This window comes from Ixodes scapularis, unplaced genomic scaffold, assembly GCF_016920785.2.
Source record: "Ixodes scapularis isolate PalLabHiFi unplaced genomic scaffold, ASM1692078v2 PGA_scaffold7__128_contigs__length_106722199, whole genome shotgun sequence".
In the NCBI taxonomy this organism is placed as follows: Eukaryota; Metazoa; Arthropoda; class Arachnida; order Ixodida; family Ixodidae; genus Ixodes; species Ixodes scapularis.
The window spans coordinates 103901329-103913988 of NW_024609882.1; the positions used below are offsets into that span (position 1 = coordinate 103901329).

A 12660-nucleotide genomic window follows, 5' to 3' on the forward strand; every position below is an offset into this window, starting at 1 on the left:
TCCGCATAGGAGAATTCAAATGTTTCACGTGAGTTAAAGGGGCAATGCAATGATTGTTCTACTTTGTGCAAATACCGTGTAGAACGAATCCCAGATGTTAATGACCTGTAAAACACCCGTTCTTTTTTCACCACAAGCAATCGGAGTGTCAGAAAATAATTAAAGAAAAACTAAGCAACGTCATTTGGGCTTCCTTATTTTTTACTCTCGGGGTGCGAATAAGCAAGAAACTTCTAGATGTAGGGAGAAGATTCCCTTCACTCATTTACTCGGCAGTATGCGCCTTCCAAACACTTGAATCACCTTCGCACATCAATGTTTGCTACCCGAGACGTGAAGTTCGGCCTTTCATCCCGAACCCACTCAGGTGTTTTAAGTGCAATCGGCACGCCCAACAAACCACATCCTGTCGAAGCTCAGAATGCGGTGCAAAGTGGTTCAGCGAGGAACACGACGGTAAAAAGTGCTTGGTGGCCGCCATGCTCTTTCTCGAAGACACCGGAGGGCGTTGTTGGACGAGCACGGTTTCGCCTCGTCTGACGGTGCCCCCTGGCGTCTGCGATAATTTTGATGTAAGCAATGTTACATAAAACTTAAAAAAAAAAAAAGAAGATAGGCCAAGCATGAATGTATTGCTTGTACTTTTTGATGCTTAGAGCTTATAGATTGGGATAGGAAGATAAAAAGACTATCTCAAAATCGAAAAAAAAGTGGTTTAGTGCCCCCGTTGAGTTGTACGGAGGAGTGACCATTCCATCATGAACGTGTAGGAATTCCAGAACTGGTAAAAAGAGGAATCACATAAGAATCGCAAGAGATTTTAGAAGCTATAATTTATTGAATCTCAATTGGGACATGACCTGTGCATCGAATAAAGACACGAGCCGTAGGGTAGCGATTGAAGAAAAGAGGTTAAAGCTTAATGGTGCTTCCCTTAAATAGGCCAGCGGTGGCGCTGCTCACGATGGAGCAGGTTGCCAGAGTAGCAGCACCGTTACACCTCCCTTTCTTTATGAGGGATGGCGAAAGCAATGAAGTTACGGGTGCTGCTGAAAACGCCCGTCGTACCACAACCTTGCGGGAGGTTGTCGCGCACGTGTTCGTTTCACGGCAGTTCCTTGATCTGTGGAAAGCTGCCCTGTGTCCACGGGCGTGTCTGCCATGAAGTTGCTCTGCGCAGGCGCTTGAAGATAAGTCTCTTCACTTTCTGCTGAAGGGCCGGAAGAGTAAGCAGGTTCTGTGGCACGGGGCTCGGGGTGGTGTCCATCTTGCACAATGTCTTCGTAGGTGGGACGGAGGTGCACCCAGTTTCTTCTCAATTCTTGTCCATCTTCCGTGCTTACTATATATGAACGTAGAGCTACACCTCGTTGTACCTGAGCCTTTCTGTTCCACCCCCGATCGTCCCGGATTCGCACGACTTGACCCTCAGCAAGAGGAACATGTGTAGATTTCCGATTGTGGCACTGGCAGCGCTTCTGTACTGGCGATGGGGCCCGTGGCGCAAAGTCGGGAATGGGAGACCGCAATCTCCGTCCCATGAGCAGCTGGCTCGGGCTCCGGCCATCGTCCACGGGAGTTGATCTGTAATTTAACAGTCCGAACCAAAAATCTTCGTTGGCGTCAATCGTTTTTTTTTTTTTTTTCAAAATTCGTTTAATTATTTGGATTCCTTTTTCGGCGAGTCCATTTGAGCGAGGAAAGCGAGGGCTTGATGTTGTGTGTACGAAGTCGTACTTGTGACCGAAATGCCGAAACTCGTGTGAGGAAAACTGTGGACCATTATCCGAGCATAGTTCCAGTGGTATTCCAGTCTTGAGAATAAGCTGCTAAGCTTCTTCATCACAGCCGCTGACGTGACTTCTCCAAGTTTTTTGGACTTCCGGAAAGTTAGAGAAAGCGTCATGGGCTACGAGGTAAGAGGAATCAGCATACTCGAAAAGATCAACGCAATTCGATTCCACGGGAGGTCAGGAACTGACCGCATAAGGAAGGGCTCACTTGGCAGCCTAACGCATGCTGCTGATAAACCCGACATCTCTGAACAAGAGATTGGATTTCTTCAGTAATACTAGGCCAGAAATCCAGTTCTCTTGCTCTGGCCTTACACTTGCTAATGCCGAGATGACCAGCGTGAATTTGTTTAAGAATTATTTTTCTCATGCTGTGAGGAATGACAACTTTTGTGCCTTAGAAAATAATTCCTTCTGCTACCGTTAACTCCCCTTCAAAGACCCTGTATAGACCTTGAATAGGTCTCTGATGTTCAAGGCTATTGATTACTTGAGCAAGAGTTTCATCACTAGCTGTCGCAGCTATTAGCTGTTCCCGTGTTTTCGGAATGACCATACTGTATTGAACCCCTACAGCATGTAGTTCAACGTCTGATTCCGATTATTCTTCCTTCTTACTCTTTGAGAATGCTCTAGAGAGGGCATACGGAACGACTAGATCCTTTCCAGGAATAAACTTCAACTCAAAGTCGTACTTCATTAAACGTAGAAAAAACCTTTGCAATCGTGGGGGCATGTCACCCACAGACTTCTTTGCTACGGCGATAATAACGCACTGTGGTCCGTTTCGAAAAAAACCTTCCTTTCGCACACAAACTCATAAAACCTCTCGAGCCCGTAAGTGGCTCCCAGGGTATCCTTTTCAATCTGGGAGTACCTGGTCTCTGTATCTGACAGAGCTCGCGAGGCGTACGTCACTGTCCGCCACCCAGTTTCCTGCAGTTGCATCAATGCAGCTCCTAATCCGTATTGCGACGCATCTGTCGATACTCTCACTGGTTTCACAGGGTCAAAGATCGCAAATGTCGGAGCGGTCACTAGGAGTGTCTTCAGGCGCTCCCACTATGTTTGATGCGCCCCAGTCCACTCAAATACAGTTTGCATGTCACGCAATAAGTTTGTTTTGGACGACAAATTAGGTATATACTTGCCAAAATAATTTATAAATCCAAACAAACGCTGCGCATCATTTTTGTTATCTGGCGTCGGAAAGTCGTGGACACCCTGAACTAGGGTTGAGCTCGGTTTGGTTTGATTCCGTTCTGATTTATCACGTCTCCTAGGAAAGTGACTTCTTTGCAGGATAACTTGCACTTCTCTAAATTAAGTGTCAGAACTCCTCGCATTGCTTGGCTTAACACTGCCCGTAGACGTTCGTCATGTTCGGCTTCGGTTCTTCCCCAGACAAGTATGTCGTCTATACACACACAAATTCCCGGCAAACCTTCAAGTATTTCTGACACCGTCTCTTGAAAGACTTCAGGAGCTGAGGCAATCCCAAAAGGTAGTCGCGTGTACTGATACCGCCCAATCGGAGTGGCGAACGTGCAAATGTCTGCGGTCTCATCGTCTACCGGTGTCTGATGAAAACCGGAGTTATCATCTAGGGTAGAAAACCACTGTGCTCCGCAAAGTTCTGCCTCACTGGCCTCGCGTTTCGGAAGCTGATAATGCTCACGCTTCACCCATTCATTATATGACGAGGGTCTAAGCACACTCGAATGTTCCCGTCTTTTTTGTGGGCAATCACCAAAGGGCTTACCCAGCTGGTGGGCTTGTCAACTTCCCGGATCATTCCGGCGGCTGTCAGACGTTGCAGCTCTGCCTCCAATAGTTTTCGCAGCGCTTGAGGAACCCTCCGTGCTGCTTGAACAACCGGCTGGGCTCCTTCCTTAAGCACCATGTGGTAGGTTTTCTTGATGCAGCCTAAGCCATTGAATACCTCGGGAAAGTCAGAAATGATTGCGTTGGTGTTGTCGCTAACCGCTGATATTCGGTTTACCAAACCGAACTGCTCGCAGGCTTGGAGTCCCAAAATCGGAGTGCGAGATTTCTTCACCACAAAAAATTCCAGTAGGCCTTGCTTGTTGTTGCATGACACCATCAAGCTGGCTTTTCCTTTATGGGAAATCAAACCGCCGTTGTAGCTTCGCAGGTCTGCAGCGCTTTTTTGCAGCACAATGTTCTTTCTGGCACGCAGCAGCCACGAGAGCGGCAGTAAGTTTGCTTGAGCTCCGGTGTCCACTTTGAAGGAGATCTCCTTGCCAGCCACAGTTGCCGGCGCCAGCCACTCAGAACCACGTCCTTCACTGCACCTGTTGATTTCAAGAATGTCGAATTCTTGGCTGCCTTGACTTTCTTGTTCCACGATGTTTTTTACTTCATGCACTCGGTCCGTCTTGCAACAAGCCTCAAAATGGCCTTTCTTGTTACACCTTCTACAAACTTTGCTTAAACCTGGAGAAGTAGGGCCCCGGTGAATTAAGTTGCATTTTGCGCACCAGTCTTTCCGTTCGCCTTGTTTGTGAAAAGAGACTCGCCCCTCCGACGCTCTACCCTTAATGAGGTGGACCGTTTTTTTCTGGCTCCTCCCATGCCTTCATCTGCTTGGCAGCTATTTTGTCCGCTTTCCACATTTCCACAGCCTTTTCTAACGTCAGATCGGGTTCCCGAAAAAGTCTTTGGCGCGATTTCTTGCTTGGAGTTCCATATACGATTTGGCCTCGGATCATTGACCCTGTCAGCATCGAAAACTCGCACGATTTGGATTTCAACTGCAAGTCGCTATAGAATTGCTCGAATAGCTCACCCTCGGCCTGGATGCGTGTTCTAAAGACGTATCTCTCATGCGTTTCATTCTTCTTCGGTGTGCAGTAGTCCTCAAATCTAGCTACGACTTGAGCGTACGTCGCTTGATCACCGAGCTGGAAGGTGCTGTAAACCTCCTGGGCCTCTTCTCCAGCAACATGAAGGAGCAGCGCTGTCTTCTGCCGATCGTTCCTTTTAGCGGTGGGTTCTGTTGCCGTCATGAAGACCTCTGGCCGCAGCTTGAAGCGACGCCAGTTCTCGGCAACATTGCCCGCCAGTTGGAGCTCTGTAGGTGCTCTTAATCCTTCCATATCCCCCTTCTGACATCATGTATCGAATAAAGACACGAGCCGTGGGGTAGCGATTGAAGAAAAGAGGATAAGGTTTAATGGCGCGTCCCTTAAACAGGCCAGCGGTGGCACTGCCCACGATGCAGCAGGTTGCCAGAGTAGCAGCACCGTTACAACCTGGAGGATATCACTGCTACGTTTCTTTTTGCCGCTAGTTTAAGCAGAGCAGCCCCCTCCCATATTTAGGACGGCGTAAAAGTACAATGACGTGGCACATTGTCCGTCAAGAATGCTGAAAAAACATTTACCCTAAAATCTCCAGAAATAGTCCACCTAAAATCGAAATCGGTTGAAAGCAAGCAGTGGGCTACCTACCGGTGTGCGATCAAACAACCTAGATAAAAATGCTAGTTTGAGATATTGGGTCCTGCGGAACTTGTAATCGAGGGGAGGGGCGAACTTGTAATCGAGGGGAGGAGCGATGAACCAAAGACAAATGTTCTTTCCAGTCCGCAATGTTCGCTTATCTCCAGCTTTGGCTAAAGAACACCATTTCTGCGGAGGTCACCATTGGCCAGGGCCCTGCAATTACCATAATTGGGCTATCATTCGGTATTTTTAAAGAAATAGCAAATCGCGTCAAAAACAGGGGTGAGTTATTTTTCAGTGGTAGAGCGTCTCCCGGGATTTTACGGCAAACTTTGTGTTTATTGAAACTGTGAAGCTCTTGACAAGCTAAGAATCCGGATGCCACTTGTTCAAACTTCAGGCCATAACGGTTCAGTCGTGGGAATGTCCATCTTTAATTTATATGAATGTTTATCGAGCACTTCACAGCTCTGAACCACACAATTGCATTTGTCGCCTAACAAAACATATAATCTCTTACTCCGCTAATTCCCCGCAGGCCCGATGGGCGGCACAGCTGCTCGCGGGCAAATGCAAGCTTCCACCGCATCACGAAATGTACCAGGACATTGCAAGACAAAGAGCTGCACTGTGGCGTCGTTTTGGAAACTCGTTCGATACCACCATATACGTGGATTCGATGGAGTACATGGATGATCTGGCGGACAAGATTGGCGCCAGTCCTAGGATGCTCAAGTACTTCTTCACCGACCACAAGCTGTTCCGTGCCCTACTGGGGCCTTGTGTGCCATACCAATTCAGACTCGAAGGCCCTCATTCATGGTCTGGAGCACGAGACGCCGTCTTGGGATCCCAAATGAGAGTGCTCTATCCGTTAAATCGCAACTGCACGAGCTTCCAAACAGAGAAGCGCGGCGCCTCGATGTTTTACATACTCCTGTCCGTGATTGCTCTTTTTATCGCATTCTTCGTTTATAAATAGAGCATCAAATATTATATCGGTCGTGCGTCGACCTGCTGGAGCACGCGTAATGGCTCTTTGTAGCCCATGAAGTGTTCTAGAAGTGAGTGAGGGCTTTCTGAGGTATGATATATTAGTAAATATGAAAAAATGCCATCTGCATTATTGATTCAAAGAGTAGAAAGTTTCAGGTGACATTTTCGCCTCACCGACCTGTCGTGTTTTATTAGCATCGCCAAACGGCGTGCGGGAAATGAGTCTTCGCTTCGTTCAACAAAAATGTAATATCTCTCTCAAAAACAGGATGAAAAAGCTGCAAATATGAGTGAAATAAATTTTCCTTGCGTACTTGACGAAGCATGCACAGTAAAAGTATCGCCGAAAAAGATGGCAACAAACAAAAATTAAGAAACAAATGTCTTAAGTTTACATTTGCTGAAAATGTTTATATACCTCTGGGATGGTCTAGAACCCCGCTAAAGTTGTGGCCGGCAATATATAGAAAATACTTGAAGCGGCAGTCTAAGAGATCCTGTGCTTCGCCCTGCAGAACGCCAAGTTATGGCTTTCACTCCCCTAATTCTTATATATATATATATATATATATATATATATATATATATATATATATATATATATATATATATATATATATATATATATATATATATATATATATATATATATATATCTGTGTGTGCCCGCTTTTATATGTTAACGCCCCGCACGTTATTTCAACATTATTTCGGCCCTAACAATTTAAAAAAAATAGTTTTTTTTGCGTTCGCAGTATCGAATCAGTGAGAAATGTTGCCAAATATTTATTGTCTTGTCACTGCTGCTGCTCCCTTGTTTCACCGAAAGTTAAAAACACGGCAGTATAGTAAAGCGTGTTTTATATGCAACGAGAATCAGCGCCTCCAACCTGGAACACTGCTTCATGTCTCAAGTACCCCGTGAGTCGGTATACTGACGATAGACATCGGGCGCTGCAACCGACCTTAATTAGAGAATCCATTGCTCAGTATAACATGATATGATATATGATATGGTATATCTACTTTATCCCAGGAGAGCCGCGGCGCCGGAGAATGGCAAATCGCCCATACCCTGACGGCGTGCGGCGCCGCTTCTAATGATGGATAAATAGACTACTTCCATAAAGCCCTACATGCAACACGGCGCGCGTTGCACTCTGGGAACTAGTTGGCCAGCCAGGGAGGAGGGTGGCATGGTTTCGGTTTCGATTGACACGTCGACAAAAGATTATACACAGAGCGTGGACTATTAACGGCCGTTATTTCATGTTCTCTGGTCCCGAGAGCGTCATTTGTGGTCTCTAAACTAACCTAAATGGCCAGACCTTGAAGCTTTAGACAAGCCCGCGACGTATAGTTTGTCTTAACTCATGCTTGTTGTATTTTTGTACTTGAGCCTTTCTGTTAGCGTTCCAATCGAGGTATGTGGACGAGCCAGTGCTGGGAATCTCGACGCTGCAAAGCTCGGGGATCTTGCATATATGTACGAACCAACAAGCTGTAGTAACCAATAAGTATGCATACATCGAGCTCGCGCCTTTACATTAGTGTTGTTGACCAGGAAGTTTGTTTGTTTCGTGCGTCCATAGACGAAAAAGCACTTTTTGCAATTACTGTTTTTCTTAATACGCCTGAGTACGCGAGGTAAAACTCGGAGGCGCCATTGAAAAGCTCAATTTTAACACACTTCTAATCTCTTATCTGTACTGACCCGCAGCACTGCACGAAGTGAGGTCCCCACCCGCTTGCATTTCACTAATGTTCAACATGGCGTATGCGCATAAAGTTATCCTGCAATCATATTGGCACATTCGCACATACAGACCATTTTTAGAAAGCAAAGGTCGAGCACTTATGTGAAGAATGTCGCACCGTTCGCCGGGAGTGCGCCGGACGGGCAAGAACCCCTATGCGGTGCGCCAAACGAACGAAATTATTCAAAGCGCGTTTGACAGTTGCTAATGGCCATAATATTTGTTATGTGTTTGCTTTCTTCCTGCCTGAGTATGTCGAGATAATTTCAGACACACCGTTCAGGCACAGATCTTGGGCGTCAGTAAAAGCTCGTCCAAAAAGGCTTAGCGAGGAGTAGGGGACGCTTGTTAGGGCCTCCGTCGTAGCTAGCCGATCTCAGCGTTTGCAAAAACTTAATCTTCAATCAGCATAAAGTTTGAGTGGGAGATATATGATGACACGAGGAAGACATCATAGTAACGTTTGTGCAGTAGCGAGGTCGAATTTATTGCGTTTCCTGAAAAGTTCATTCGTCAACGCTGGGCTCAACTTTGATACTCCTGTGAGAATGCGGCTTGCTTTTTGCCCAATGAAGTAACAAGAAGCGGACGTTTGGCAAAAAAAAAAAAAAAATAGGTGAAAGGCTCCAGGTGAACAAATTCCAGTTCTAGTTCACTGGTACTAGACGGGATGAATGAAATTGAAATCAAAGATGCACTCGTTGGGTGAGGTGACTAAGCCACGGTCTTAGTATACGTTTGCATACGCACTCATAATATCCGGTGTTTCGGGAACCAAGAAAAGTGCCCCGGTCTTCGTTTTGTATCGCTCGAGAATGAGTGTATTGTACGTTCGTAAAAAGTCAGATAACCGAAAACGCAAGCGGCGCGTTCGGTCGCGGCGTGATAGCATGAGATGAAGCTGCTCAAACGAAACCGAAACTGAGCGGCCAACTAGTTCCCAGAGTGCACTGCGTGGTATTTCGCCGCGATGGGGCGCGTCGGTTTTGGAAGAAGTCCATTGCATAGTATAAATCAGTGGTGTGAATGATGACGATGATGATGGGTTGATAAAGAGGGTGAAGAGGAGCGTCAGGCCCAGCGGTGTTCATCGCAACGATGGTTTCGCGGGGTCGCCATGTGCTGCTGACCTCTAGCAGGCCTCCGTGCTTGACAAGTTTGCAGACGATCCGACCAAATTTCCGGTGACGCAGGGAGTCCAGCGCTCACGTGGTGCTGCTCCGAGAGTTTTCGGCGGTTTTTGGCCGGGCGTCGGTCTTCGCGAAAGCGGTCTTTGGTATCTCCCAGTTTGCGGTCGAGCTTGTAACCGGGCAGCTTGAGCACCTTCTCGATCGAAGACGTGGCGGGTGCCACTGGTCTGGTTGGCTCTCCGATGATGAAATGACACGTCTTCTTTTTTCTACTGTCTTTTTACTCTGCACTCATGTTTCGGAAAAGAGGCAGTGAGCTTTGAGAGGCCGACTGTTCTCCGTTCACCCTTAAGGCCGTTCACCCTTAAGACCGGCCGGAGCGCTAAATTAGCGCTACGTGATCGCTCGAAGGAGCGCTCATGTGGCGCTTCCTAGCGCGTGATGTAGCGCTCGGTTAGCGCTTCAGCAGCGCTCTGTTGGCGCTTCAGAAGCGCTTTGTTAGCGGTCTGTTAACGCTACAGAAGCGCTTTGTTAACGCTCTCACGCTCCTTGTGCCGTGCTTGCTGCTGCGGAACAGCGCCTGCACGGCGATTCCTTTGTTGTTGTTTTTCCTTTGGTATTCAAAGAAGAGGAAGTAAAACAGCCGCTCTCCAAGCAAAGGGTCGGGCAGGCAATCCAGAGTCATGGACTCTGAGCGACTAATTGATTGGGTACGACCTCATCGCTTTTTATTGGATGCGGGTGACCCTCGTTTCAAAGACACGGAATTGAAAATAATCGGTCAGAACTTCAGCTTGGGCGAGTCGGTAATTCATGATAATGCTTCACAGCGCACAAGATCAGACACACTTAAAAAGGAAAATCACGCATACACGCATACACAGCGCTGCGTGAGTGTTCTTCCTGTGTATGCGTGATTTTCCTTTTTAAGTGTGTCTGATCTTGTGCGCTGTGAAGCATTATCATGAAAATAATCGCCTTCGAAAGAGTTCTTTGTCTCGGTCCCTAAGCTTGCGAACAAGGCTCGCCGGGTACCCGTCGATATCTCGGCGGCGAAAGATTTCGCGCACCCAGAAGGCTCTTTGGGGCGTTAAGCCGTCCACACACATATGCACTAATCGCGTATCTAAGAGCATGTGTCGCATTTCTATTTCAGCATCCTACATGTCCGCCATGGTGCTGCTGATGCACACCCAACCCCAAGAACCGGAACCGCAGTGCACGCGCTAATCCGCAGCACAGCGGTACAAGAAGCGCTAGTGACGCGGCGCTACTGAAGCACTAACAAGGCGCTACTGGAGCGCTAAAGGTGTATCCACACGACAGACCAAATCGCTGTTTTGGTCCGCGGGCCGCGCATCACGTGATTTTACGTCATCGGTCTTTAAGGTCTGCCGGCGGTCCGCGGCCCGCGCTTCTGAGAAATGCCAAGCGACTTTTCTCGCCCGGACCTTGGCGGCGGACCGCGGCTTTTTTAGTATAATTGAAGCGCTAAGTCTGGCAACAAGCTGACTTTTGTTGTTTGGATTGGAATCCAAATCCAAAGTCGTTTTCTTTTGGTGCCAACTGTTGAAGACGAAGAAGACGAACCTTTTGTTGTGCGGCGATGCAACTTGTTACTTCATCGCGCTCATGGAGCAATTCCCCGCTCGGTGGGACAATAGTCGCGACGACTACTCAAATAATCATCTAAAGATGTCCCCATGCCTCTTTCGGTTCACTTAAGTCCTCCTCGTCCTCAATAGTCAACGCCAGGGCCACCGTGGCCAAACCTCTCTTTCGTTCAACCTCCATCTTGGCTCCTTACAAATAGCCTCAAAGCAGCTCGCTGCATGAGTTTGACGGAGCTGTGAGGTCGAGGGTTAGACCGGCCCGTTCGCTTGGTCGTCTGCTCTTTTGGTCCGCCGTGCGGATGCTCATTGCAGCCGGGCGGCCCGCGGGCCGCGCATCACGTGATCCATCGATCCGTGGCCCGGTCTGTCATGTGGATACACCATAACAAGGCGCTACAGGAGCTCTAATCGTGCGCTATGGTAGAACTAAGTCACGCGCTAAGAAGCGCCACATGAGCGCTCCTTGGAGCGCTCACGTAGCGCTAACATAGCGCTCCGCCGTATGTGTGAACAGGCCTTTAAAGAGATTGTCCTGTGAAAATTTGACGTTCTTAAGATATAGTGATGGTTTTCTGGAAGGAGAATAATGATTAACATAAGCCATTCTTATTCTATTAAACCACCCCCATTTAGAGCAATCAATAACGGATAAATATGCGAAACTCCATGCAAAATTTCGAAAGTATCAATGGCTGCGCTCCCGTTCCGTATGTGACGTCACACGAGGCTTGTAATTACCGGTTTCTACACCTCATTCCTCCGTGTGAACAGAGTGCTCCCGATGCATCGCAGCGTTCTACTCTACTCGGCACTGTAAATCTCGCGGAGCAGTGTGGCGTGTCAAAACTGCACAAGGAGAGACCTCTTTCATTCACAAAAAAATATTTTTAGCACACCAACGAGGGTGAACCACGTCGTAGCGCTTACGTGGAGGACAAAATTCAAAGGGGGCTTGAGTTCGGCGCTATCTTTGCGCTATGTTACGTCAGAGCCTCCGCTGCTCTAAAGGTGGAAGAGGAAAACGCCGTTGATGCAGGCTTGGTTTTAAATGAGTGTTAGCCCTGGGCGTCTATCTTTTTAGCTCCTTTCTTTTGTTTTGTGTTCGTTTGAGTGTTTTGATGTTCGAGGTTTTTGGCCACGGTCCTGTTGGTTTTTTCAGGGAAAGGGTAGTTGGTAGTTCTCCTTTTTTTGTTTGTCTTACCTGAATGTTGTAGTTAAATGATTAAGGTTCAACCCAACCTTTTGTGTTACTTCTTTCGGCTTTGTGCCAAGTATTTTTAGTTCGTATGCGTTCGTGTAAAGAGCGTTCTCACTTTCTTTCTTTTTCTTTTCTGGTTCAGGGGGTCAGCGAAACCCTATATAAACACTAACTTCTGCAAAATAAAATTTAGCTGTGTTTAAGACTTTTTTGTGTTTTGCTGTCCTTCGTCTTTTCCCCAGTCTCGGGGGTATGTCTTAAATTATGTTAAACCTTCACCAGCTTTTTTGCGCCGTAACTGTTTGTTCCACAATCACTCGTCCAGGGAGGCACATAAAATTCAGAATCGTCGTAGACAATGCTTCTGCAGCCGTTGGCAATGAGGTCTAAATGTTTTCTTGGGTAATTTGACCGGACAATTTTTTAAGGTGGAACTCTACACTTGGCTGATCATAATGTGATTCGTAATAAAGATTGCGATAGGATTGCCTTCCATGCACAGGCCTCGTCTTTTATGCTTGCTTTCAGCTGAGGTCCAGACGCAGCCGATGCTACAAGCGCGAGCTCCGGGCTTACAGCGTCCCTGCCAATCACGCGTGCTCGTGCAGCACAAGCACTGTCCAGGGCCACATGCTCGTGCTTGTAGTATCGACAAGGTGGTAAGTTGGACTAGTTGGTTTAACATCGTCAAACGTGAAAACAGCGC

The 12660-nt window shown here is 47.4% G+C and overlaps 1 protein-coding gene across 1 annotated transcript in view; it reads left to right on the plus strand.

Annotated features, from left to right (window-relative positions):
* Nucleotides 1-6244, plus strand: part of LOC8035025 (flavin-containing monooxygenase 5) — a 64825-nt gene extending 58581 nt beyond the window's left edge. The window contains exon 5 of the mRNA XM_040221637.3: nucleotides 5799-6244. Coding sequence (XP_040077571.3) covers nucleotides 5799-6242 — 444 coding nt within the window. The 3' untranslated portion in view covers nucleotides 6243-6244. The remainder of the gene's footprint in view (nucleotides 1-5798) is intronic.
* Nucleotides 6245-12660: the final 6416 nt, after the last annotated feature.